The sequence below is a fragment of the Acanthaster planci genome, linkage group LG02 (assembly GCF_054643075.1).
Source record: "Acanthaster planci isolate LZ-2023a linkage group LG02, COTS_SCS, whole genome shotgun sequence".
Taxonomy (NCBI): domain Eukaryota; kingdom Metazoa; phylum Echinodermata; class Asteroidea; order Valvatida; family Acanthasteridae; genus Acanthaster; species Acanthaster planci.
Window position 1 is genome coordinate 19,762,581 of NC_141778.1, and position 23,643 is coordinate 19,786,223.

Consider the following 23,643-nt stretch of genomic DNA (forward strand, 5'->3'; position numbering starts at 1 on the left):
TAACTTTGTTTAAAGGAAAGTTAAGTCCAAAAACTATCGCTTCGCTCGTGGTCGGCAACTGAGTACTGGTTGTAGAAAAATAAAGCAAAGTGCGCTGTACAAGACAGTGCACCGAACACCGACCGACACGGCGGGAATACCGCGGGATCACTTCTCGAGTTCTCACATAACAAAACACTATTTGATGGGAAAAGCATCCAAACTCACTTTCAAATTGTCTTCCCACATGAAACTCCACATGAAAAAAATCTCAACTTGTAGCGGAAACACAATGCAGCACGCTGGCCCTCAACTCAAATGTTCCAATTATCGTTCATGAAATAACTTACTAGTACAGTCAATTCAGTTTTGTCGTAAGCGAGGGAAGGGCTAATTACCCCCAATAACCAAAGGTCACCAAACACATTTCAATTCATGCCCAGCAAAGTTCAAGTTATGCCAACCCTCCCCCGCGGCCTACTTCCTGTTGTATCAGGAGGATTAGTCAGTGCTGTGCGGGAGCACTGCCTTCAACAACATTGCATAATCTGAGGAAGGAATCCATGGCCTGTGGTGGGTTGAAATTTAGCCTCCACATTCTCAATTAATTTGGATTCTCCACCTGAACAATGCCTGAAAGATTCTGGCCTGAGGTCTGTTGATCGGAAGCTGGTTAGCTTATACACAAAATTCTATATCATGGAATTATAAAAACACATGTAATCAATTTTTTTTTCAATGACAGATTGTGTGTACAATCACAGATCAATCTGTTTTCTTGCTCTATGGTACAATAATTTATATACATGTACACTGTACACATGTACATGTATACATGTACAGTATATGTACACATGTACCGTACATGTACATTGTACATGTGCATTTATTTTGTATACTCACACAAGTATACATGTACATGTACATGCACATGTACAGTACATGCACATGTACGTGTACATGTTTATTATGAATATGTGCACAACCCGGCCACGCGTCCACGTACCACATCATTGCATTCCCATCGTGAAGCCATAATCAATAAGGTGAGTTCAAAGGTTACACTACAACTACGCACAAAATGAAAACGCAGTAGCGTCTGCCGAAAACAACGTAAAACATTTCCTTGTGTAACAAAAGTCGAAGGCTACATGCAAAATCTATTATGTAGTACTGTTTTTGAAGGATAATTATTCAGCAATTACAAATGTTCTGTTCATGGCAGAGAAGTCATGTTTCTATACATTTTTCGTTTGCCCACCGTGACTGATATGTATGGCGTTAACAGGCTGAATATATAGCACAATTGCAATTATCATAAAATGCCCGGATGAGCCTCACTGGTGTGGGGTGCAGACTTCAAATCTGTAGCCGATTAGCGTCGGAGTGGTTCAATTCCACCTTTCGGGCGATACTTGAAATCGGTGGACGGTAATCATCTTTTTTAAAAATTCAAGTTCCTTTGCAATTGTATAAACCTAAAGGGGCTTAAATTTCAATGTACAAGGATCAAGAAACAGCGTTAGTGCAATTCTTTTGGGCTGGTTTTGATACTATCGTATTGTATTGTACTGTCGTTGACAGGCAACAGCATTAATAGGCCACGTGTGCATTAACAACAGACCGAAACAGAAAAACGATAAGGAATGGAATTTCTATTTGTACATTTTATGCATTCACTTTCTGCACATCCAAAGTGACTTGAGGGACCAAAGTCTGACATATGTTAGTACTAAGCGTTGAAGAGGACGAAAATTTGCATAAAACCGTATAAATAAATAAATGTGTTACATACACTGTACAACCACGCCGTGTTGTTAAATTAAACACCCTGAATGTTGAACACCGAAGTTTTGGCAAACCGTGGCATTTACAAAATAAACAAGGTGTGAAATGACGGTTTGATATGGACTGCGTAGACGCTATGAACATCAGACATGCGGTACACACGTTGTGCGCACAAAATCATTCGTTTTACTACATTGTACAGTGTGTATTTGCGTGCAAGTCAATGGAACTCAGGATTTGAAAGCAAATTCGTCCGAGAAATATTGGCTGAACAGCAGACACTTCCAGAAAAAATATTGTAAAACTCCGGTCGTGCGTGAAAAGCAGGCGATAATGTAGATGTAAATTAAAAAATTAATTTCCAGTGACCTTATATGCCACAGTTTCTAATTACTACACAAGGCAAAGTGAGAAGTTCAATGTTTCACAATTCCCTGTCTATCTGGTTTCCGTACTCGAATACGCATATTAGTGACTGCAGTCTTCAACCGCAAACCATGATGATTATATCCAGGAGATTATGGTTAAAATCACATATGTTGAAAAAACAACAAGCATCAGGGCCAAATTTTCCTCCGGTTAGAGCTTGTAAGGTTTTTGTTTTGCATTTTGAATTTGATACGAGTCTCGTGTGTAGCACACGAAAATATTGTATTAAAAGCAGCAAAGCCTCCGTAAATTGAGCCCTATCAAGTGGGTATTTGTTATTGGGATTTTCCTCACCTACCCTGTCACCTTGATTTCACGCCCACTTCCCAAAATAGACCGACAGGACGTAGAGTCAGCGTGCATGACTTCTAGAAGCAATACGACCACGCAGTGGCGAAGTCAGGCTTATCTGAAAGGGAGACGGGCAATAAGAGTTCCCACAGGGAGTCAGTCCCCCCCCCGCTACGCCGCTGAGTCTGAACAGTGAACGGATCTTCCAAAAACCTTTATGCCGGTTCATACTACTCGCGAATGTGAAAGGGAAGCGAATTTCACGTCATGAATGATATGGAGCAATCTTTCGCTGGAGTTGAAATGTTTCAAGCATAATTTTGAATACGTAGCGGGAATATTTCAATCTGACGTCACAAATTCGAGTTTGTGTTTGCTTTTGCACCAAGTATAAACCGGCCTTGAGATAGGTCTTAGTCCACATTTGGGGACCACATCCATGTATATATATATTCTGTGACAACACCACCCCTCAAAAAAGCCCAATTTTCCAAAGGGGTGAGGGGCAATGGTTCAGACAGGGCAGTTACCACTACCCCAGCCCTATTCTTGTCTCAGCTACTAACATGACTAAAAGGCTCGTTGAGTTGGTCATCAACTGCACAACAGATAACCATTCATTATTGGGCCTATCTTTCTCTCTCACTTTAATATACCTACCATTAACTTAAGGCTGAATCCCAGGTGTCATATCCATATCCCGGCAACAAACCACAAGTATTAAGACACATATAAACAGAACAACATCTTGTATTATTCTACCGAAAAACAGGAGAGATGTGTTTTTCTATGCGCCAGGGGAGTTGGGGAGGCGACCGACGACTGGGTGCGACCCAGCTTGCGGGCTGGTAGCCCCGGGGGATACAGTCGCCCTGAGGTGCCGATAATACGGTAATCTTCCGCCTCTCTGGGTGGGATATTCATGCTGGATTTGCTGGCGCAGCATGCCGTGAAGTATGACCGAGGTTAGCATATGCCGGCTGGTGATGTACAAGACGCTGGTTGAGTGGTCGCGGTGTCAGTTTACATGGGCATCGCCTATATTGTGATTAATTGCGGCGACTGATGATAAGTTCAAAAGTGCGCTTGCGGTAAATATCAAGACTCAGCGGACACTTCCAAATTACTCAAGCGTTGCGGCATTGGGGCGATAATGCACTGGGACTTTCTAAAACCTTTAGGTCGGGCGTCCAGGAAGTTATAGTGGCATTTCCAGATGATCAGTGATCATAGTCTGTTCCGCGGGCCTATTTCAACGACTGCACGTGCGGGAAAATAACCAACTCAAATCTAAAACGGTGGAAAACAGCCAAACCCAAAACGCGTTTTCACCATCGACAGATACGAATTGCAAACATTAGGCCTACAAGGGTTTACCAAACTCACACGTAGAAGAAAATGATGCACAACCAGAAAGAACCAGGCAGGAATATACCTAAAGTAGTGGTCCTTGATACGAAATCAAAGGGAAACCTGGAAATCCAACAATACCACTCAGTGACCGTGCCACGGTAGAGCAGTTACGATTTACAGCGCTGAGTTTGTGTTTTATTCATCCAGGACTTTGTGGAACAAGGCAACACGAAAATAACCCCCTAAAGTCCACGTCCGCTAGGGCCCCGGGGGACATTTATACCGGACTGGCATGCCTACTGTATACAATCACCACACTGTGTCGACAAAGTCACAGAATCTAATAAGAGGTGTCAAGACACAACAGGAGAAACGGGAATAGGAATAAACCTAATTACGAAGATACAAAGCAGTGTGATCGTCTTTGTTCTATGGCTGGGCAGGTGACACGTCTTGGGCGGGGGTACAGGTGGACGGGGGCTGACTGGGGTGCACACTGATAAACCCTTCCGTTTCCCATTGTCCACTGATTGGGTACATCCTCGGCACTCGTAAACAACATAATATTATGATGATATAATCACAATTATGGACATGCCAATTATGGGGTGACTCAAATCCAACAGTATATGGAATTACAGAAGGTGCATAATTTGGCTGCTGGCTCCGAAGACAAAGACTGGGCCAAAACAGAATTGAAGATTTTTTTTCGTGTGGAATCCACAGCTTGCGTGCCAATTAAACGGAGATGTGTGATATTTGTCGGTTGGAAAGCTTTCTCGGAAAAAGGAAAAATCCCAGTGAGAAGTGGGAGTTCCGTTTAAAAGTTTCATCTTAACTTTGCAAATCGTTTTAGTAAATGGAGTTGGCAATGGAGAGACTTTGAATGCCCATACATACTTCAGAGGTTACAAGTATCGTTCATATTTTACACAGCGGAATGTTACGCTGTTCCACGTTGAAATTATCAGAGTGGAAGTAGGCCTAAGTACGATCAAACAAGGAACTTACAGCCTTTTGCAATTGTCCAAAGGATGTTAGAATTACGAATGGAGGAAAACAAGGAAATAATTATACAACAAAAACCTTAATCCAACAACAAAATTCCAAGATGTTCCAACACTTTTGTTGACTTTGTGTCTATACGTTAATGCCCCACTGGTGATATAACGGACGTTTTCTCTTTGTGTCACAAGTCACTGAGTTTCTATTATATTTTGTTCTCTTTGTGGATAAATAAACATTTTCAATTTATTGTCACCGCAGGAAAAATGTTTGTTTATGAAGAATTACATTTCGCCTGCAGGGATATCGATAAGAGATCTTAGTTTTTTTATGTTCACCGGGAAAAGTGCCTTGTATATTTTGGTAGCACTGATGCAGTTTCTGCTGACCATATGCATTAATTCTGCACGACTGCGCATTAAGTTGTTTGCGAAGGAGATACTGTGACTGCCCGGGGCTTGCTTGACTCATCACATCAAAACGTGGGTGTTATTGCGTGAAAGGGGGTCCAGGTTTTGCGTAGCGTTTTTTTTTCTCGCTTTGCACCAATAAGGCCCGGGTTTGAGTCCCGACTTGGCCCAAGCTTTAACTGCATTTGGTTTCCAGTCCGTACTCGCTCTCGCAGGTTTTCTCCGGGTACCCCGGTTTCCTCCTGCATCTAAAACTGGACCTTCTTCCTAACTCCATAATTAGATGCTGATTAATCAAATTTATGAATAAACATACAGTTGTTGGCGCAAATAGCCTGTGTAGCTGAACGCGCCACAAAAACAAAAACAGCATGCTACTTGAAACATTTCCTTGGCTCTGGGAAACTTATTAACAAACCTTTCATCGGTCCTGTTCCTTGCTCTATGAAGCAATTCACGATTCCTGGTGAATCTTTGATACTACGTGAATTTCATACGCCCCCGATATGTGCCTTCCCTTTGAAATGTTAATTTCATGTGTACAATTACACCACAATGTAACAGAAAAGGCTAGGTAGAATAAATCCTTACATTTTTTGTCAACTGTTTTCTGACCCTCTATTTGCAAATTTAGCACTCCCAACTTAGTTTTCCTTTACACCCTTCTGCAACTACCGACGTCACGTTATAAACTATTGCCCAACAAAATGTTGGCTAATCCCATTACAAAATACTGCGCATAGAACTGTTGGCTAATTCCTTTACGCCTAGCTATTTACCAGTTTTGTGTTTGCTAATTCACGTCATAAATATTCATTTATGTCGGCCTGTCACGAATTCCGTTTCCGACGGGTATCGGTCTGAAGCCCCTGGTTGGAGACAAGAAAAGGCAAATATGTTGTGTCTTTCCTTTTCCTGCTTTTGCAGGTAATTGCTCCCACTTTGTACTATTTATGTTCTTTATCACTGTCGCTAATTATCTTTTAATCAGAATTTTTTTTATGTTGCCCAAAAGGACATGTGATCTGTCACTATATTTTTTTTATACGTTTACTGATTACAATGACAAGACCAGCGCACTTATAACAATCACAGCAAATTAAAATCCAGCGATAAAGCTGGTACTAATGGGTAATGACTGGGCGTGCTTCATGGTATAGACCTTTTTAACCCACGTGACTAAATGTAAACAATACCACCACATGTGTGGACCGCCTTGGCCACGGTGATCGTATATATTCCTACAGGCAGCTTCAACCACGTGCAAGCGCATGTGCGAACGCTGCATCCTTGACTAGTTTATCTTGAATAAGTAGATTACTATCGCAACACTATGCACTCATTACCATCACAACACATCAGAGGTCCAGCACGATCGTTACATCACAGGAAAAAGGTCTATAGAGAGCAGGATGACATACTCCAGGCTACAAACCACACGCCACGCAGCAGGGCGCTATCTTATCACTCCCTAAGGGAGGATTTGAAGGCGCAACACAAGGCCTTTTCTTGAGCGCTGTATTTGGTAATAATTACCTCACCACAAATTCCATCGAAAGGAATCACTGTATCACTGAGCTCTTAGCAACATTGAGCCTGTGCTCCGGCCTTTACATGGGGGCTAACTGCAGATCTTGAAGAATGGAGAAACTGCGGCGCCAATAAAAACTTACTGAAGAGTAAAACTTTATGTATCATAGATCGCGACATTGACCGCAGTAAAGTCAAGCGGAAACGTTTGTCACAATCTCTGTGAATATTTACCCTTCAATGTCTGGATGGTTGCTCCATCAATCTTCTCGCTGTTTCATTTTTGTTCCAGAAAAAAAACAGGCGTGACTTCCTGAAAGATCGATGCGATTGCCAAAGCAAAACTTTTGTGATAACACGTCAAGAAATAAAAATTCACAGATAAAACGCTCTCTTCGTCATCAAAGGATCGCTGCCGATTATCGGTTCTCTAAAATGTATTACAGCCTCACACAATATCATTTTGACTCACTAAAGGCAAAAAAGGTATGCTATCTAATGGCTGGTTCTGCGTCAGGCGAATGCAAGAGAAGCGACTTGACGTCACAAAAAGTGATACGTGAGTTTGCTTGAGTTGACATGTGCAGTGCACAACTTCTGCGAATTTGAGGTGCAAATATTTGATTTGTTGTCACAAAATCGTGTTCGCTTTTGTGATCCAATTAATAAACCCTGTCCCCAATCTTCGACTCTCACAAATCCTTATGCACAACCGGCAAAGAAAGACCTCATTCTTCCCACAATGACTTGCGAAGTGAGAGGGCAGAGCCCTTCAACTTTAAGTTCCCTCAACGGCGGTAATATTCAGTTCTCTCTGAAATGGGGAGACACGTGTATAACACTGGCTGCACGCAACATCCCATCCCTAACAGTCTCTTTTTATCAGGTGAAGATTTGGCCATAATCTTGCAAAGTTTACGGAAGACAGTCAGCCATGCAAGTACCACGTGCATAAATGTACGTAAGTCAGTACAGTGTGCCTAAATTTTTTTTGTATTTCATCATGCGAGTGAGGCAGCTGCTTACGCATTTTAATAAATAAAGGACTGATGTCATGTACTTTCTACAATAATATTGCCCTGCCTAATTTTGTTGACTCAGTGTTAGCATGACCGTAGAGGACACTGTACTTTCAACTAGCTTAATAACGCCGTCATGTGCCCTCGTCACGTGATGAACGGAAACGCTGCGGAAGAACCCGAGTTGATTAGTGATACATTGCTGATATACAATTACTGAGGGATATTCAAGAAAGATATTACGTATAAATTTTATTACAAATGCAAATGGGGCAAATTTTATTATGGTAATTAGATAGGCACATCATGGAGAACAATTTCCCCAAAACCTTTTGGAAAAACTCTACTTGAGGCAGAAAAAAATGCTTACCTTCTTTGAGTGGTCGAAATTCAATCCAGGAAACGGGCAATCCATCAAAAGTATATTGGGCGCTTTTTTCCGTCACGTCAGCGGTATACTGAACTACTGCTCTGTTCTAATGAGCTGCTCTGCTTATCCCAAACTTTAGGTTCCTGACCCCTCTGCGTCGATATATTTCAAGTGCTGCGCCTAGAGTAAAATTAAGAGATCACAGGTCACGTAACTACCCAGTAACCCCACCTGGTACACATTAACCTTACCGCAACAGCGTTCAGTGATTCTGGCGGCTGAAATATTCATCTTGTTTCTCCATGTTACAAAAAAACTGGAGTGGTTTACGTTGATCACCAACTGTAAAAACCAAAGTCACAGCTGTCTTGTAGTCCAAGCCGTGACAGACTAGAGGACAATAAGACTAGAGGAAAACAATCATGTTATTGAACTGTTGAAGTCAGTTCGTTAGGGACAAACGTTGAAGAAAACACAGTCGCCTTGAATGTGTTTTAAACATTATAATTTTTGTTCCCTGGCAAGTCGATCATCTCATCCTGACTCGTCAGTATTCGTACTTGTGACAGAGAAAAATTATTTCTGTCGACAGAATACAATGTGCATCGTTCATGTGTAAAGGAACTCGAAAAGTTCATGACTTCAGATACATGAGATATCATTACAACATGGCGCACAACCATCATCACGTGGTCGCCCGCTATTCCTTGGAGTAGGCACCTTTTTCTTCGCGGACGCCTTCCGGGGAAAATATCGATGGTTTTGCCATTACTATCACCCTCGCTGGGACTGCGGGTAAACAGACGCATGCAAAATCGAAGTTCGGTGGGGATTTACAAACCTCAGGCGACAGGCAAACGCAAATCGCAAAAACCGAAGCTCAAAAATAATATACACAGAGGCCTTCAATACTGATTTCTTCTTTAGGGGTATCACCGGTCCCTGCTTGTCATAACCTTGAACAGTCAGTCACGGTCACATGCACAAGACACCACACAGCCAAGTTTCAATTCCTCGCTAGCTAATAGACCTTTTCAATAATAAATTCATAATTATGCTTGCCATGCGCACAAATGGCCTCAGCGGCAAGACAAAAAGTGTGAGCGGGCCCTTAAAAAGATACAGTGGTGTGACTATGATGATCATTTTCTGAGGTTTTCTGGCTTTGTTGATTTTTTTATTTAGAAAATCCAATTAAATCATTTTTGCTATTAGTTTCTTATCTCAGCGGGAGTCTTTGGTGCTCTGTAAAACACTTCACAACTGAGATTTGTCCTGTGCTCACGCGAGAGATCGCCGTTTAATATGGTCCCCTTCCATCATACGTACCGGTAGTATACATGTATCTTTATTATAAAACAGCACGAAAAGAGGCCGGCTTAGATACGGGGGATTACGACAATCTCGTGCGCGCAGGAAAATCACGATTATTTAAGATCTTTTTACAGACTCACTAAAAATCCCGCTTAGATTATGGAAACAAATACCAAAACGATTTAATGCATTCTGTGAAGGAAAAATTTAACAAAGCCAGAAAACCTGAGAGAAAATTATCATCAAACTCGCACCCCTCCCCCTGTTTTCAATGGCCCGCTCACACTTCCTTCCGTTAAGGCCATTTGTACGCATTCCTCGCTGCGGTTTGCCAGGCATATTCAACACAACAGACTTATAGATGGATTTCACATCAGCGCCGTCTGCTCATACCGCATCGAAATCGAGGCTCGTCACACGCGCCTGCGGAGTCGACACAGTACATGTGCATGCAGTATCCGGCTCGTGTGGTGCCACTTGAGTTTAAACCATGCCCACTGCACAAGATATAAACGACCATCGCAGGTACGTTAGTTCGCGGTAAATTGCCATTATTTTTTCCTCTGATTTCACGTGTCGGATCATCCTGAAAGACTCTTCCACAAAAATTTGCAGCCCGAAAAGTCTGAATTTAATATGCCTTTAGGCCTACGTATTTGTGTCTTTACTTCTTACTTTCAATCGTCTGATCGAATTAAGAATTGAAGCTGACACATACAGCCTCGTTTTCAAACGCGGAAGTGCGCAGATCGATGCTAAAAGCGTCGTATTGGGATCCCTCTATAAGACTACCTGGAAAGCGCAATACTTCTGATGGGATTCTTTTTAAGTAGAAATGTTTATGAGTAACGCGAACATGTTTATGATAACTTCCCGTGGAGACCTTTGGAATGTTCTATAACATGAGGTCAAGCCGAGTGGAATGGAAAAAATTATCTGTCGATCACCGAATGAAAATGTTTTCAATGCATGAATGTGAAACATTCAAAACTTGTCATGCAGCACCTCTTTTAAATCCGTAATAAATCCCTAACTGAACAACTATCAATATCTGAGCAGCTAGCCACGTGGACAGAACTGGCGCGATCATGGAGTAGAACGTTCTCATTTTGAGATACGGCCGCAATGCGTGCACCACAAGAGGTCGGGGACTTATTGTTATTCAAGTCATGAATGATAAGTAGATCATTCGGGGTAGAAGTCTCATTGCAGAAGCCTGCCAGAATTCAATTCAACCTAGATCGACAAAGCGGAGAATCTGTGACGTTTGCGCCAAACTCTATGGCAAAAATATTAATGGAATTTGAAATAATCACGAATTATATGAACTAATTCGGCGCTCATTGTTGACAATAACCCTCTCATCAGAATACGTAAAGCCCCGACAAACTTTCCCCATTTTCAATTCCTCCAAGCTTTCTCTTGGGAAGAGAACGTGCAACTCTTTTTGATGGGAACCATTCTCCATGATTTTAACACACGAAGACTCCACAACAGCGCATTTTCTGTTCTGACCAACCAGCAATCCAATTAACAAGCCATCGGAAGTGCAGATGATTGTGTAATGGGTCATTCAATTCCAAACAGCCACAAAACCACATAGGCTCCAAACCAAAACAGGATAGAAAAACAGCACTCCTTCTAATGTCGTTGACCAACAAATAAAATTATCGACAATGATCCATTGTGTGGTGACCCTCAGAGGCAACCATGCGTACCCTGGAAACCCAAGGTGGCAATTCTGTGTTATTACATGTAGGCCTGTTAATTTAGAGCACATACACACATGTGTACACCCAGATCTCTCGCAGACCAACGAATAAAACATCATCAAATCATAATTTAACTGGTAGGCCTACAAAAGTCAGGCACGTACTGATGCTTGAATGACAGTTGGTAAAATTATACATCAGTGACGACAACACGATTGGAAAAAAATCTATGTAAGCCCCTACCGGGAAAGTGAGCCTACTAGCCGCCTTGGGCTGCAGCACCCTCCATCCTCTGAAACTAGCCATGTTTTTCGGGAGTGTTAATTTTGCTGCTAGCGACAGGACCGTAACGTGTGCATTTCATCGTCGTTTGTGAACCAGCGAAGTGCAGTTCCGACCACAGGGGCCTCCGTTTCTATTTGCTCGTCGTCAAGCGCCCGAACAGGTTGGGCTGATGGCTTTGCACTGTGATTGGCCACATTGTGCACGACCTGTTACCGCGAGGTTATCACTTCCTGTTAGCAAAGCATTATGTAATTTATTTTATTTTGGCCAATGGAAATGTTTTAGCACGGCGAAGTGTCGGCTATATGATACAAACATGGCCTTGGTACAACCACAATGTGTATATATATATGTATATGTGTTATATATAACCACAATGTGGTAATCTATCTCTTCTCACACTGATCACGTTTCTTTTTACAATATATTTCAAATCATTGGTTATCTTGATCAATTTTATATTAACGAATAAAGGATAGTCAGAATTTTTCAGCAATGAGGAAGAAAAAGAAAAAATATCAAATTGCTAACTGCCGCCTGTGTAACGCATTGACGGAGCTCGCGCGCTATAGCAGAAATTATCCCACAATGCTCTACGCGTCGTTAGCTGTGAAACTGTGAGACGTTGTTCCTTCCATTAGAATCTGCGTAAGGCACCCCACCCTACCTGGCCTATCATGGGCACTGGGCGACGAACGAACAGTTTGTAGGAAAATTGCGCCCTCTTTTAGTACAACTTTAGTCCCGCCGTCGACTTCTTCCCCAAAATAGGCTTGAACTGAGAAGAAGTCACCGTGATCTGAGATAGCATGCCCCTGGCCCGTCCTTCAACAACACGGGCGTGCACTCCCCTTCCCTAAACCGAATGATAATCTGGCCAATGTTGGCCAGATTATCATGCTGCACAAAGGTACATGTTGATTAGTGCTGAAGTGATGAATTCACACAGCATAAAATAATTTACCAGTCAAACCTTCGCTAAATTACTTTCTGTAAAACACCGTATGAGTTCAAGGAAAAGTTTCGAGAAATTAAGTTAGCCGATAAACCAGGTGTTCGTTCGCACGTAAGTTCGGTTTAGTGCCACCATAGACCCGGAGGATTTTTTTCTCCTCCAGGTCTATGGTGCCACTCCAAACGTTCAAGACCCAAGTGTCACTTGGTATAGGAATAGGTCTAGGAACCAGGCAAGAAGCGTTCCGAAGTTCCCAGCCGTGTGACTGGTGCCATAGAAATCCCTCCACATTTTGCTCACTCAATTGTTAATCTTCTTAGTATTTTCTTACAAGTGTATGACTATCTCGGTCCCAAACCACCACTGCAGCCATGTGAAGCCTTCCTTAATACAACTGAAGGACTGAAGAGTTTCTTTGGGAGGACATTGCGTGTACAAGAAACTGTAAATTCTTACATTATGTAGGTAGTTGAACAGTGTTGTGCATATTATAACAGGGTCCTTAACGTCAACAAATAGCATCCCACTGAATTGTCATAGAGCCTAAGGACCTAATTATTGGGATAAACCATGTTCCAAACATTTATGTATATGATAATATGATACTGTATGTAGGTCCCGTTCTACATGTACATATAAGGAATACGTGACGAATGTTTGAAAAAAAAGCCACTCCTAATTATTGCATCACACGATGCTAGCAGTCGCAGTGAGCTTGCACATTACATGTTACACAGGCCAACTCAAGAAAGTACAATGACACTGTATTATTACCATGGAGGAAGTACAAAGCCTGTAACCCGACCGAGCAACTTCAATAAACCGTGGAAAAAACGTGAGCACGGTTCTCCACCTGCATACACTAGCTGGGACATCGATACTTCAGAAACTTTGTCAAGCAGCACCAGAGTGAGATGAGCACTATAAATATTTATCTTTACAGCCTGGTTCCCTGTCTCAACAACAATGTGGCGTATGTATGATACAATGTCAGGGACGCCCGTCTTTGTCGAGCAGACGATACCTGCAGCGCGCGCGCCGGGGCGGCTTGTACTGATGTCGAAATTTGTGTAGGCGCTCGTTCCACTTATAAAGTAAACAAACCCAAAACAAAAACCAAAAAAAAAAAAAACAACCAAAAAAAAAAAAAAACCACACACACACACACACACACAAATGGCCATCCGCACACCACGTTTGCAAAAGTTTACTGTCAATATGTGGCACTGACAGTGGGTCTAGAAAAGTTCGAAGAATTTGGTCACTTTTCGGAAGTATCGGGTATGACTGTGCCCGGATTTGGTCATGAGACACTGGTTGGTCCAGCATCATTCAAAGGCAAGCCTCAGGCCAAAGGGTGGATCCCGGGGATCGGAGGTAACAGGGGCCAAGCTCTTCTCAAATAGGGTCTTCTTCTTCTTAAAAAAAGGGTACTTTAATGTTTCATTTCCCCTCTATCAAAAAATGTGTAAAAAGCGCAAATATCTAGCTCCACCCCTCAGAAAGGCTATTAAAGGCTACATAAAGAAATTTGCTCCCCCCCAAAAAGTCTGCCCCTCCCCCAGCAAATTTGGTTCTAGATCCCCCAAAGTAGTCCATGCTCAAACATACAAAGTGATTCAGTCAAGTGAGACAAGTATTACCTGGTGACATCATAATGCATTCCAAAGCTCTATTCACATATTTATTGTTTTCTCAAAGGAACAAATAATGCAGTCAACTAATTACTTGTATACATTTGCAAAATATGCATAAACTTGAAATCATGTCAGTACTTTACGTGGATCACCAGATAAATGTATTCTAAAACACACACCTGACAATATTTGGCAATTTTATGGAGAAGAGGTGGCATTCTAAAACCAAGAAATAACACGGCATAAATTTCTTTGGTTTCAGATACATTTAAAAAGTACAACAAAGCTTTCAAAGTGTTTTCGACCACTACAATCATTACTAAATATGCCTACCATAATAGGCAACTGCTAGGATTCAAGTGGTTGAACAAAACAGATGTTAACACTCATTAGCAATATTTATTTCAGCAGTAGGCCTATGGTGGAGTTGCTAGTCATGGCCCTCATAAAAACACCTTCAGTTTTCCCTGGTCATGCACTTGCACTACATACTCATCTAACATCATAAACCTGAGTTCATAAAAATACACCTTTTACGCAGCTTCACACATGAATGAAATATCTCTTCACACTCACCCAAAATGAATAACAGTGCGTAGATTAGCACAGGTGTTCCTTTAAACGAAAAATCGTACAACGCCTGATTATAAAAACGATGCACATCCATCCACAATACCTCATGTAACTTGCAACCTGACCCTTCCAAAAATATGAGCCTCCGCCCCCTTTTTGCAATGGTCACCATGGGCATCACTAGAAAGGTGGCAGAGCTCTTTCTGAGAAGGGCAAAGCGCTCAGTAGTGACAGACTGACAAACCTGAAACAGTAGATGGGGGTCATATCCAAGGAATTTTCAAGGGAACTTTCCTTTGCCCTTTCTTCTTGCTTCCTTTACCGTTTTTTTTCTAAAAGAAAGTGAAATTTTTCCTGGGATGAGGGAGTGAAACTCTCCCCCCAAGACACCCATGATGGCCGTTGAAATCCAGTACAATGTAAAAGGCTCACAAGAATAAACAGGAACCATTCTTTTTGTCATACTGTTGGAAACCAACACTTCCCTCTTGTTCCACCCGTCCATCCTGATAGCACGAGTTTGTTGGCAGGTGCGAATTTAAGCCCAAGTCAGAATACGGCCGTAATTGCCTCAAAATACGGCATTAATGAGGCAAATCAGAGGGGGGAACTAAATTCCTTTCCTCAATGCATCTCAGTTGCTCATTAGTATGATGCGTCCACCTGTGGACAATAAAGTCTTCAGACCTCAGGGAAGGTTCCTTCGGTTGGTGGCAAGCCCCACTCCAACTGTTTCATTAAACCAATCTGTTGCCCATTTCCAATCCGCAAGAAGCGACACGGTTTGGAAAACTAAGACAAGTAGTTATTATCATCTAAAGTTATTTAGAACATTTTCTGATCCTCAGAGTCAAAAATATTTCTTATTAATGCCAGAAGGAGCGATGGTAACTGTATCCAATTTTGAATTCTGTCCATATTGGACTACAGCTTACTTTGGCCATGTTTAAAAAAGCCAAAACACTGGCAATCCAAAGGTGATTGTTTTGTGGTTCGAAATTTACAAAGAACATGAAAATTACATGAAATTGATGCATCTCGGGTCATAAAATGAAAAGGGCTTTTAAGAACAGCAGAAAGGCTTTGTATCTCATTCAATAAACAAATATTTCAGTATCTACAGGTGCACACACAAATAAGTAACAGTCCTTTTACCTCAATCCCAAATTTAGTCATAGTTATGCGGCCAAACATGCTGATTAAACTGGGTCCATTATGAGCACACTTGTTAACATGTCCATCTAGAAACCTAAAATTTGTGACAAAACAGAGAGATTTAATGATTGGAAACCGCAAAGCCCCCCCCAAAAAGGCAGCAAACAAAGCAATTTGTGACACGAACAACACAACCTAGGCCGTAACATCTGAAAGTTAATCTCTTATTGTAGAAACTGTTAAGTACTGTGTCAGTTGCTGTAGGAGTAAATTTGTGCTTGGCCGGTCTTAAGACGGGATCAGGAGAATGGATGCTGATAATGCAAAAGCTGAAAATGAGGGATATTATCGGTGTCCAATCTCATGAGCCAGTCTTCAACTAACACTCCGGCTGAGCACATATTTATTCCCCTTCATTAATTCCATTTCTGTCAAAAGAAGTTTTAAAAATTATCGATTTGAACCGATTTTGTCCAACAATTTTTTTCCACTTCATTTTTTCAGACACCCCTCTCGTTATGGTATGTTCCTTTCACAAGTAGTCACAAACAATCTCCGTCTCCGTGTATGGAGTTTGGTGCCTGCATGACATATGCTGCATGAGGTGGCACATAACCACACCGTGCTTTATTAACCGTTGGCTCTCAAACAAAAGGAATGGCTAAACTATCTTAGGTATTTATGAATAGTTAATGTGATAGTTAAAGGTGATGTTTATTCCATAAGGAACACACATACATACCTGCTTCTGGTAAGAAGCGTGATAACAAGCAATAACAACTGGAAGTAACATAACAATTGGCATTGCCAGGACAATACATTGCCAGGATGGGGGGGGGCAAAGTCCTCCTGAGCAGCAAACTGACAGACCATAAATGGTCGAAGGTGATCAATTCTAAGGTAAAGTCAAGCTATTTTTCCTTTAGCGGTTTCTTTTTTTTTTCTCTTTTATCATTCAGGTTTATGTCTACCCTGTTCACAACTATGGGGGAAATAGATAAATCCTCAACTGGCAACTTCCATAGGTGAATATGTTACTTGAAGCTGCAGCCCTGTGGCTTCTGCCCAATTTCATGCAAACAGTGCTCATAAAATTGAAAATCTGAACGGGAAAAAATATCAGTCGTCTGCCAGATCACATGCAATACACATTGTATGGTGTTTTGGGTGGGAAAATAAGTTTTGCAGAACAAAACTGAACTACGCTCAGCCACAAGGTGTGGGCAGCTAGGGCCCCAAGGCTCAAGATAAAGGGCTTCCTGCGATTACTCAACACTCATTTTTCGAGGTAGGTTTGAGGTTAGGGGTCTCAATGCAGCAACACGGCAGTGGGTGTATATTACCAATTGTAGACTCAAAAGTCTTTGAGGCATCAGGGGTGTTCAACCTCCGGAGAGCCATCAGCTGACCCTGCAGTCCACCTCAGCGTTCTCGTCGAACTGGTGGTGGAAACTCAGCTTCTTGGCCGCTGCCTTGGCCAGGTAGGCCATGGTGCCGTAGATGCCGCTGGGAGCGCTGTCGTAGAAGTGACAACAGATGCCAGCCACGCCCCCGCAGGCCAGTGGCGTGGGGCGGGGCTGATCCACAGCACAGCACAGTGTGGCGTCACCTTTGACCTCCATCTGGGGGATGTGAAGAGGTAGGAAAAATATATGAAAACAGGATCCTTGACAAGCCTTTAAGAAGTTGTGACTATGAATGAATTTCAAGTCTCCGGTGTAAGTATGTGCATACGTAAAAGTAGTGCTATGTTGAAAAAATGGAGGTCACTCATCAACTGTGCTTTGTCTGTGCAGGTTTATATGGCCAGGAATGAGATGTTATACACTGAAACAAGGTGAACATGGCTTTGAATCTAGATGGTATGCCTTCCATCCTCCAGCTATGGAAGTTGACAAGATTGGTCAGATGACATCTCCTGTCACAGAACAACCAAGGCACTCCCACCTGCAAGAATGTTGCTTATAAAGGCAGAACTTCTGAAGCACACACACACACAAAATGAAAGCCCTCATACTTTGTTGACTGACTTCCATTCGATCCTGAAAGTTGAGGAGTTTCCACAGTGTGGTGGTTGAATAGCTATCTCTTTGCTCAGAATGTTGCCAGAGGCGAGATGTGAAGTCTATTTTAGAGCTAAATGAAATGTGTATAGCTGAAGCTGTCTGTGGGTGACTGTGAGCGGTGCTCCCACGCCGAGCCTGATGAATGCAGTCTAATCGCTGTACTTGGTCCCTCACCTCCTGCATTTCAAATCCGACGGAACTGCTCCGGGAACGCCGCAGTCTAGATGATGGGGCTGCGGACGACTGGGCATCAGGGCCAAGGCTGGTTTCCTTGGCCTCCGCCCTCTGCAAACCTTCCGAACTTGGAAATGTGGGTTTCAGGTTGGTTTGGGCACTTGCGTCCATCGACTTTGTCCTCAATCTCTTCCGGCGCTGAAAATGTAGACGTGGTTCAAGCATGGGACAAGAGGCAGGTCAGGTGTTTGTCCAATGAATTAAGTACACATTGACTGGTGTTTTGTCTTGAAGCCTTCAATTAATGTAGTGCAAGCATGAAATACGATCAACAGAGAGTATAAGGGCATCCGTGACTGTTCCAATTATTAATAGCTGACAGTCAGTACTCGATGCAGTCTTTTTTGGCATTCCAATCCTGGTGCAAGTTTTCAAGTGAAGAACTCGTTCGTATACCCACCAATAGAAGGTGTAACTCTCTTTAATTCAGTTCAGCTTTGTGCCACCACGTCTGCCTTGCCTTGAACCAAGGCAGGAAAGTACGAGCAAGATTGGTGAAGAAAGTGAGCAAGACAAACCATCCTTTGACAGTACTTGAACGCCACTTAGCGGTGGTTAAATACATGAATTTATGTTACGCTTGGCTTTGCAAAGGAAAAATCAAAAGTATTTTAGCCATTTGTATTGTTATCCGTTGGGCCATGTTGGAGAAAAACTGCTTCCCTTATGAGAAGTAATACCAAATGAAAATTGCAGTGCAAAGTGTACAGCAGAAGGACCTCTCTGGATGAACCAGTACCAAAAAACCCAATGTGGATAGAATTTCACTGAACCAACCGTGCAATTTCATTTTAAAGGATGGTTTATATTACAGAAGTGTGGTGGTAATGGTGGTTGAATGATGGTGCTTTTTGGGGGGGTAGCTCGCAGTTGCTGAAGTTATGTTCATGCATAAAGAGTGCAAAAGATGCAGAAATGGTGAAAAAAGTCAACTTTTTTGTGTGTGTACTGGCCAAATCAATCATTTAAACTCTTTGAACTCCATTGAGAGTCCTTTGCTGGCACTTCTCTGACAGCCATGCATGTGGGATGATCGTACATCAATTTTTCAATCACACGATGCTGCTCGTTCATCCATTAACCAGATGATGAAAAAATGACCATACAGCGTCTCTCTCACCAGACAGTTTCCAAGTCGAACAACGCTGGCTGTGCAAACATACCTGATCTCTAAGGAAGATCTCGTTGGCCTCGATGACCAGCCCCTCCACCTGAATGATGGCCCCCAGGTTGCTCAGCCAGTCGTTCTCCACGACCAGGGATAGGACCATGAGGGCCTCCACCACCAGCTGCCGAAACTCGGGCTGGGGGATGCGGTTGAGTGCCGTCTCCACCTGCAGGGCAAACTTGAACTCGTTCTCCGTCATCTCCCGGGTCATGTGATGGGGGAGGCTGTACCCCTCAATGCTCAGCCCATGGCACTGTAGGTAAATCAAAGGGTCCACACAGTGTAATTTTATTTACTAAACCCACTAAAAATGCACAAGTGTGAATCGTTTGACTCTATTTTCTGCGTTTGTTATGTTATTTCAAAGGTTATTTCAGTGCCTATTTGGCTTTAATGCCAATGCAAATTTCCATATTCATGAACAAAACTGCGATTTCATCCCAAGCAGAAAACCTGGAACTTTGCTGTTTCGCTGTCCTAATTTTTATTGTCTCAAAATCATTTTTCTGTTTCAATTCTGTTTCAATATTTGAACAGAAAAAGTATGTCATTGGAACAGAATCTTCCCTGAATGACATCAAAGCAACAGTTCCCTAAATTATCCTAACAGTATGGATAATTTCAAATGTATAAAAAGTGCCTTGTTCAATATACTTGACCGAAAATTGATGTCAAATATTCATGAATTAAAAATGAGTAAAAGTTACAAATGAAAGATATGTGATAAAAATTCATCACATGGATCATTATTTTAATGGAAAAAACAATAATTCAGAAGGGAAATCCATGCACAAAGGCTATTCGTGGACTCCACCCTGCAACAAGAAATGGGTTTTTTTAAAGCAATAATGTCCGTTTTGAACGCAACACATCACCTTACATATATAGTTCTGCAGGCACATGATGCACAGTAAGTGAACGGTCTTTACTGTAACAGCTTTCGTGTGGATCCAAGGCACCTAGCTGAAATGGTCACTTTCAGGTCTCTGTGTCCTTTGGCTATGCAGGAGAACTTGCCTCGTTAGCTAATACCATGCTCTACGACAGGTGCGTCTGATAATGGCTTCCTGATAATAGATTGTGGTCAGCTGCTTCACTGACAACAGACTCACCTTCTCAAGAATCTTCCAGACCTTGTAGTAGAATTCTGGCGGTGCGCGGTTGAGGGCACCGTCCAGTCGACGCCGCCGCAGCCACTGGCCCACTTTCTCCTGGAACACATCCTCTTCCAACTCGACATCTTGGAGACTCATGGACTTGGACTGCCATGCCAAACCAGAAGGTGATCGAGGGCAACAGGGTGAGAATGTAAATTGGGATGAGTCAATTCTATTTCAGAACCGCAAGTCACAAACTCTTATCAAGCATCAATGACGTAGGACCGGGTGATGAATAGTCTCTATGCACTTCGCCAACAGAGCAAGCCACATATATTTCGCTGCCTTGCAGTTCGAGGCCAAAAGTACCAGACCCACAGTAGCCAAAGAACTATGTCCATAACAACTGATATTGAGTACAATTGTGTACGGGGGTGCATCTTATGTGTATTCACAAATGGGCGCATTACACAGCTGGGTTCAAACATTTCACAATATTTGGGAAAAAAACAATTGAATTTTTAAAACTTTTATATCTCAATACAAACGTATATCTTAATTGCATTTCGATTACATTAATCAGTTAAATCATGAATAAATGCGGAAGAAGTGCTAAAAGTGCTGCTCTTTTTCTTACATCAGTAAGAGTAACCCGAGTATTCTATTTTTGCTTGGCTTTGCCTCAGGGAAAAATAGAAGAGCATCATGAATCCCCTCAGGAGGCTAGTTTTACTGCACCACTTGAAAAAGTCAATATTTACACACTGTCAGAAACTTATAAGAAGATGGTGATTCAGTGAACTTTTGTGTAGTGGAAAAATAAATGTAGCATATGATGAACAGGCACGTTTTCATGCCATCTGCACTATAACCTCTCCCTTTTTGCTGTGCGGTGGACCAAGTATAAAGATGATGCCAACAGACTTGGTGGTGAAACGTTACTAACATCAGAACAGTTCCCATGACAAAAGGACCCCGTCACACAGAAAGTGCTACCATTAAGACTCGTAGAAGTGTTCGCAACAACCCTGGAGAGGTTTGACTTCATTTTGGCACATTGTCTGGTAATTCCTCGTAAGAGCAAGTGGCAGGAAAGACAAGGCAAATGCAACAAAAAATAAACCCACTTCTGAACACAGAAAAGCATTCATGGTATAAATGCCCCGCATTTGTGTGCCACTTGTTCTAAGTTCATGGTAAGAGGTGATACGTTTTGAGAACAATAATCTGCATTGGAGGGTTTGGGCTGCAACCAGGAAGAGACACATGTAACCATGGAAAGCCTCAACTGGCTGTGACTTCGCGTGTCTTTCTGGTGGGAGCAGCCTGAACTCTGAGATGCCACCACCTTTGCTATTAAAAATTATTCCTTACCAATTTTATTTTTTCGGGTAAATCGTAAGAACTTTTGATCCAAGAGGAGGAATGTGGGTTTTCTGTCGGCGCTTACCGTCAACTGGCGCTTGATCTGTGACAGACCCATGATCTCGTCCTTCTGGGCACTGACGATAGACAGCTGTCTCTCTCCAATGCCGACTGACTTGGAACTCGCTGCAGGACAAAAGGTATTTGTGGCTTGAACAACAATACCAAGCACAAAGTCGAACATGCTGAAAGACACTCCAATGCCATCAAGAGGCAATAGAAAAGCCGTATAGATTTAATGCATCAATCTCCAAGCTTTTTTGGAAACTGATAAATTAATAAGTTGACCGTTTCATAAATTCAGAGGCCATTTATGCCTTTCACACTTCTGATTAACTGTTCCCAACACCTGCCGTGACCCCTCATCCATCTAATACAGCCTTGAACTCTGTACAGCATGTTTATGTTAATCCTATGTACATTCTAAGTCGCCCTTGGTCAACGTATTAGGTAATGGCTCATCTACCTGCTGCCACGCCAAACTCCTTGCCACTGAGGATGTGATGAAGGAGGTCCTTCATCTCATAGGGGCTGAGAGACATCAGGTGCTCATAGGCTTTATCCCCTTGAAGGAAGGAAGCCAATTGAGAAGGGTCAACAGGATCAACACCACAAGCAGCATCTGGATACAAGACCTTAATCATTTTGTGCAGAGGATCCCAGAAAGCAGAAAAGCCAGTTTGACCACCAAATATCAAGCACAAGATTGATCTCCTCCAAAATAAGTTTGACAAATACTTTGGGAATTAAACCTCCTACTTTACTTCTCACTTTAAATGTCACACGAAAGACTGATTTTGACTGAAAGCTTTACCGAAACTGAATTTTGGCATTTAGTTATGTCCCAAAAGTTAATACGATCACCATCAGTTTTCCATATTTAATTTAATAATCTGATGAGGACCTTCTAAAAACGTGTGTTATTCAAACCAGTGCATTTATTCACCATGTAGATTTATAAGTACAAAGGTTTAATAAAACTTGTGCATTTATTTGTGCATTTATAGGGCCAACATACCAGCCTTTGCAACTCTCACTGTCTGAGTCTTTATCCATGAAGGGACATGCCTCGTAATAATCCAATCAGAACACACCAGCTCAGGTTTGAGACTAGCTCTCGGCAAGGAAAAGTCTGAGGAACAATGCCACGTCCAACTCACCCTGGCATCCCATGGTGCGTGCTAGTTCAGAGGTCATGACCTGCATAATGAGGCCGACTCGGATACGCAACATCTCGTAGAAGAGCTTGGGTTCAGTCCGTATGAACATGGACAGATACACCAGTAGTTCCTATTTTGGAGATGTTTTTGAAAAAAGGGATAGATTAATGGTCTGAACACTTTCAGAGTTTAGGGACACAACAGCATTGCCATGATTTAAAAGCCAATGCCATACGACCACAGAGAATTTCTCCAGGAAATATGTTCATGACCCGGAGATCTGAATACATGTATTCATTGGCAGCTGTTCAAAGAGTTTACATTTAAAAAACTAGGAGATGACTGAACCTGCTAAAGAAAAGCTGTTACAGAAAACAACAGGAAATATGGCCAAAACAATGCTAATTGAATACTTGGAATCAAAAAATAAACAAATAAATAAAGCACAACCCTCAATCAACAAAAAACCTGAATTAACAAACTAATCACGATAAGATATCCAATACTGTTTATGGAAAGTCCATAAGCTAAAAACTGAATACTCATTGATCCAACTTCAAATTCTAGCTTCAAGGGTCAACTTCTCCAGCCACATCCACTTCAACTAACTGTGACCAGAACATAAGGGTCAATCCACCCCGAGTGGGACCAAGAGAAGGCACAAGTTTCCTAGCAACGGCAGCTCCTT

The 23,643-nt window shown here is 42.2% G+C and overlaps 1 protein-coding gene and 1 non-coding gene across 5 annotated transcripts in view; one reads left to right on the plus strand and one right to left on the minus strand.

The window, feature by feature from the left end:
- The first annotated feature begins 1,303 nt into the window (after positions 1-1,303).
- On the plus strand, positions 1,304-1,390 carry Trnastop-uca (transfer RNA opal suppressor (anticodon UCA)). Its single transcript has one exon. It is a non-coding gene; the product is annotated as a tRNA-Sec (tRNA).
- A 12,708-nt stretch (positions 1,391-14,098) lies between these two features.
- Positions 14,099-23,643, minus strand: part of LOC110979811 (phosphorylase b kinase regulatory subunit alpha, liver isoform-like) — a 33,665-nt gene continuing 24,120 nt past the window's right edge. For 3 of the 4 annotated variants that reach the window (XM_022235886.2, XM_022235888.2, XM_022235887.2), the window contains 7 exons: positions 22,956-23,085; positions 22,262-22,360; positions 21,821-21,921; positions 20,386-20,535; positions 19,269-19,526; positions 18,046-18,243; positions 14,099-17,427 (listed from right to left, as the gene is read on the minus strand). In XM_022235886.2, the coding sequence (XP_022091578.2) occupies positions 17,206-17,427; positions 18,046-18,243; positions 19,269-19,526; positions 20,386-20,535; positions 21,821-21,921; positions 22,262-22,360; positions 22,956-23,085 (1,158 nt within the window). In that variant the 3' untranslated portion in view covers positions 14,099-17,205. The remainder of the gene's footprint in view (positions 17,428-18,045; positions 18,244-19,268; positions 19,527-20,385; positions 20,536-21,820; positions 21,922-22,261; positions 22,361-22,955; positions 23,086-23,643) is intronic. The other variant, XM_022235889.2, reaches the window with a different exon arrangement.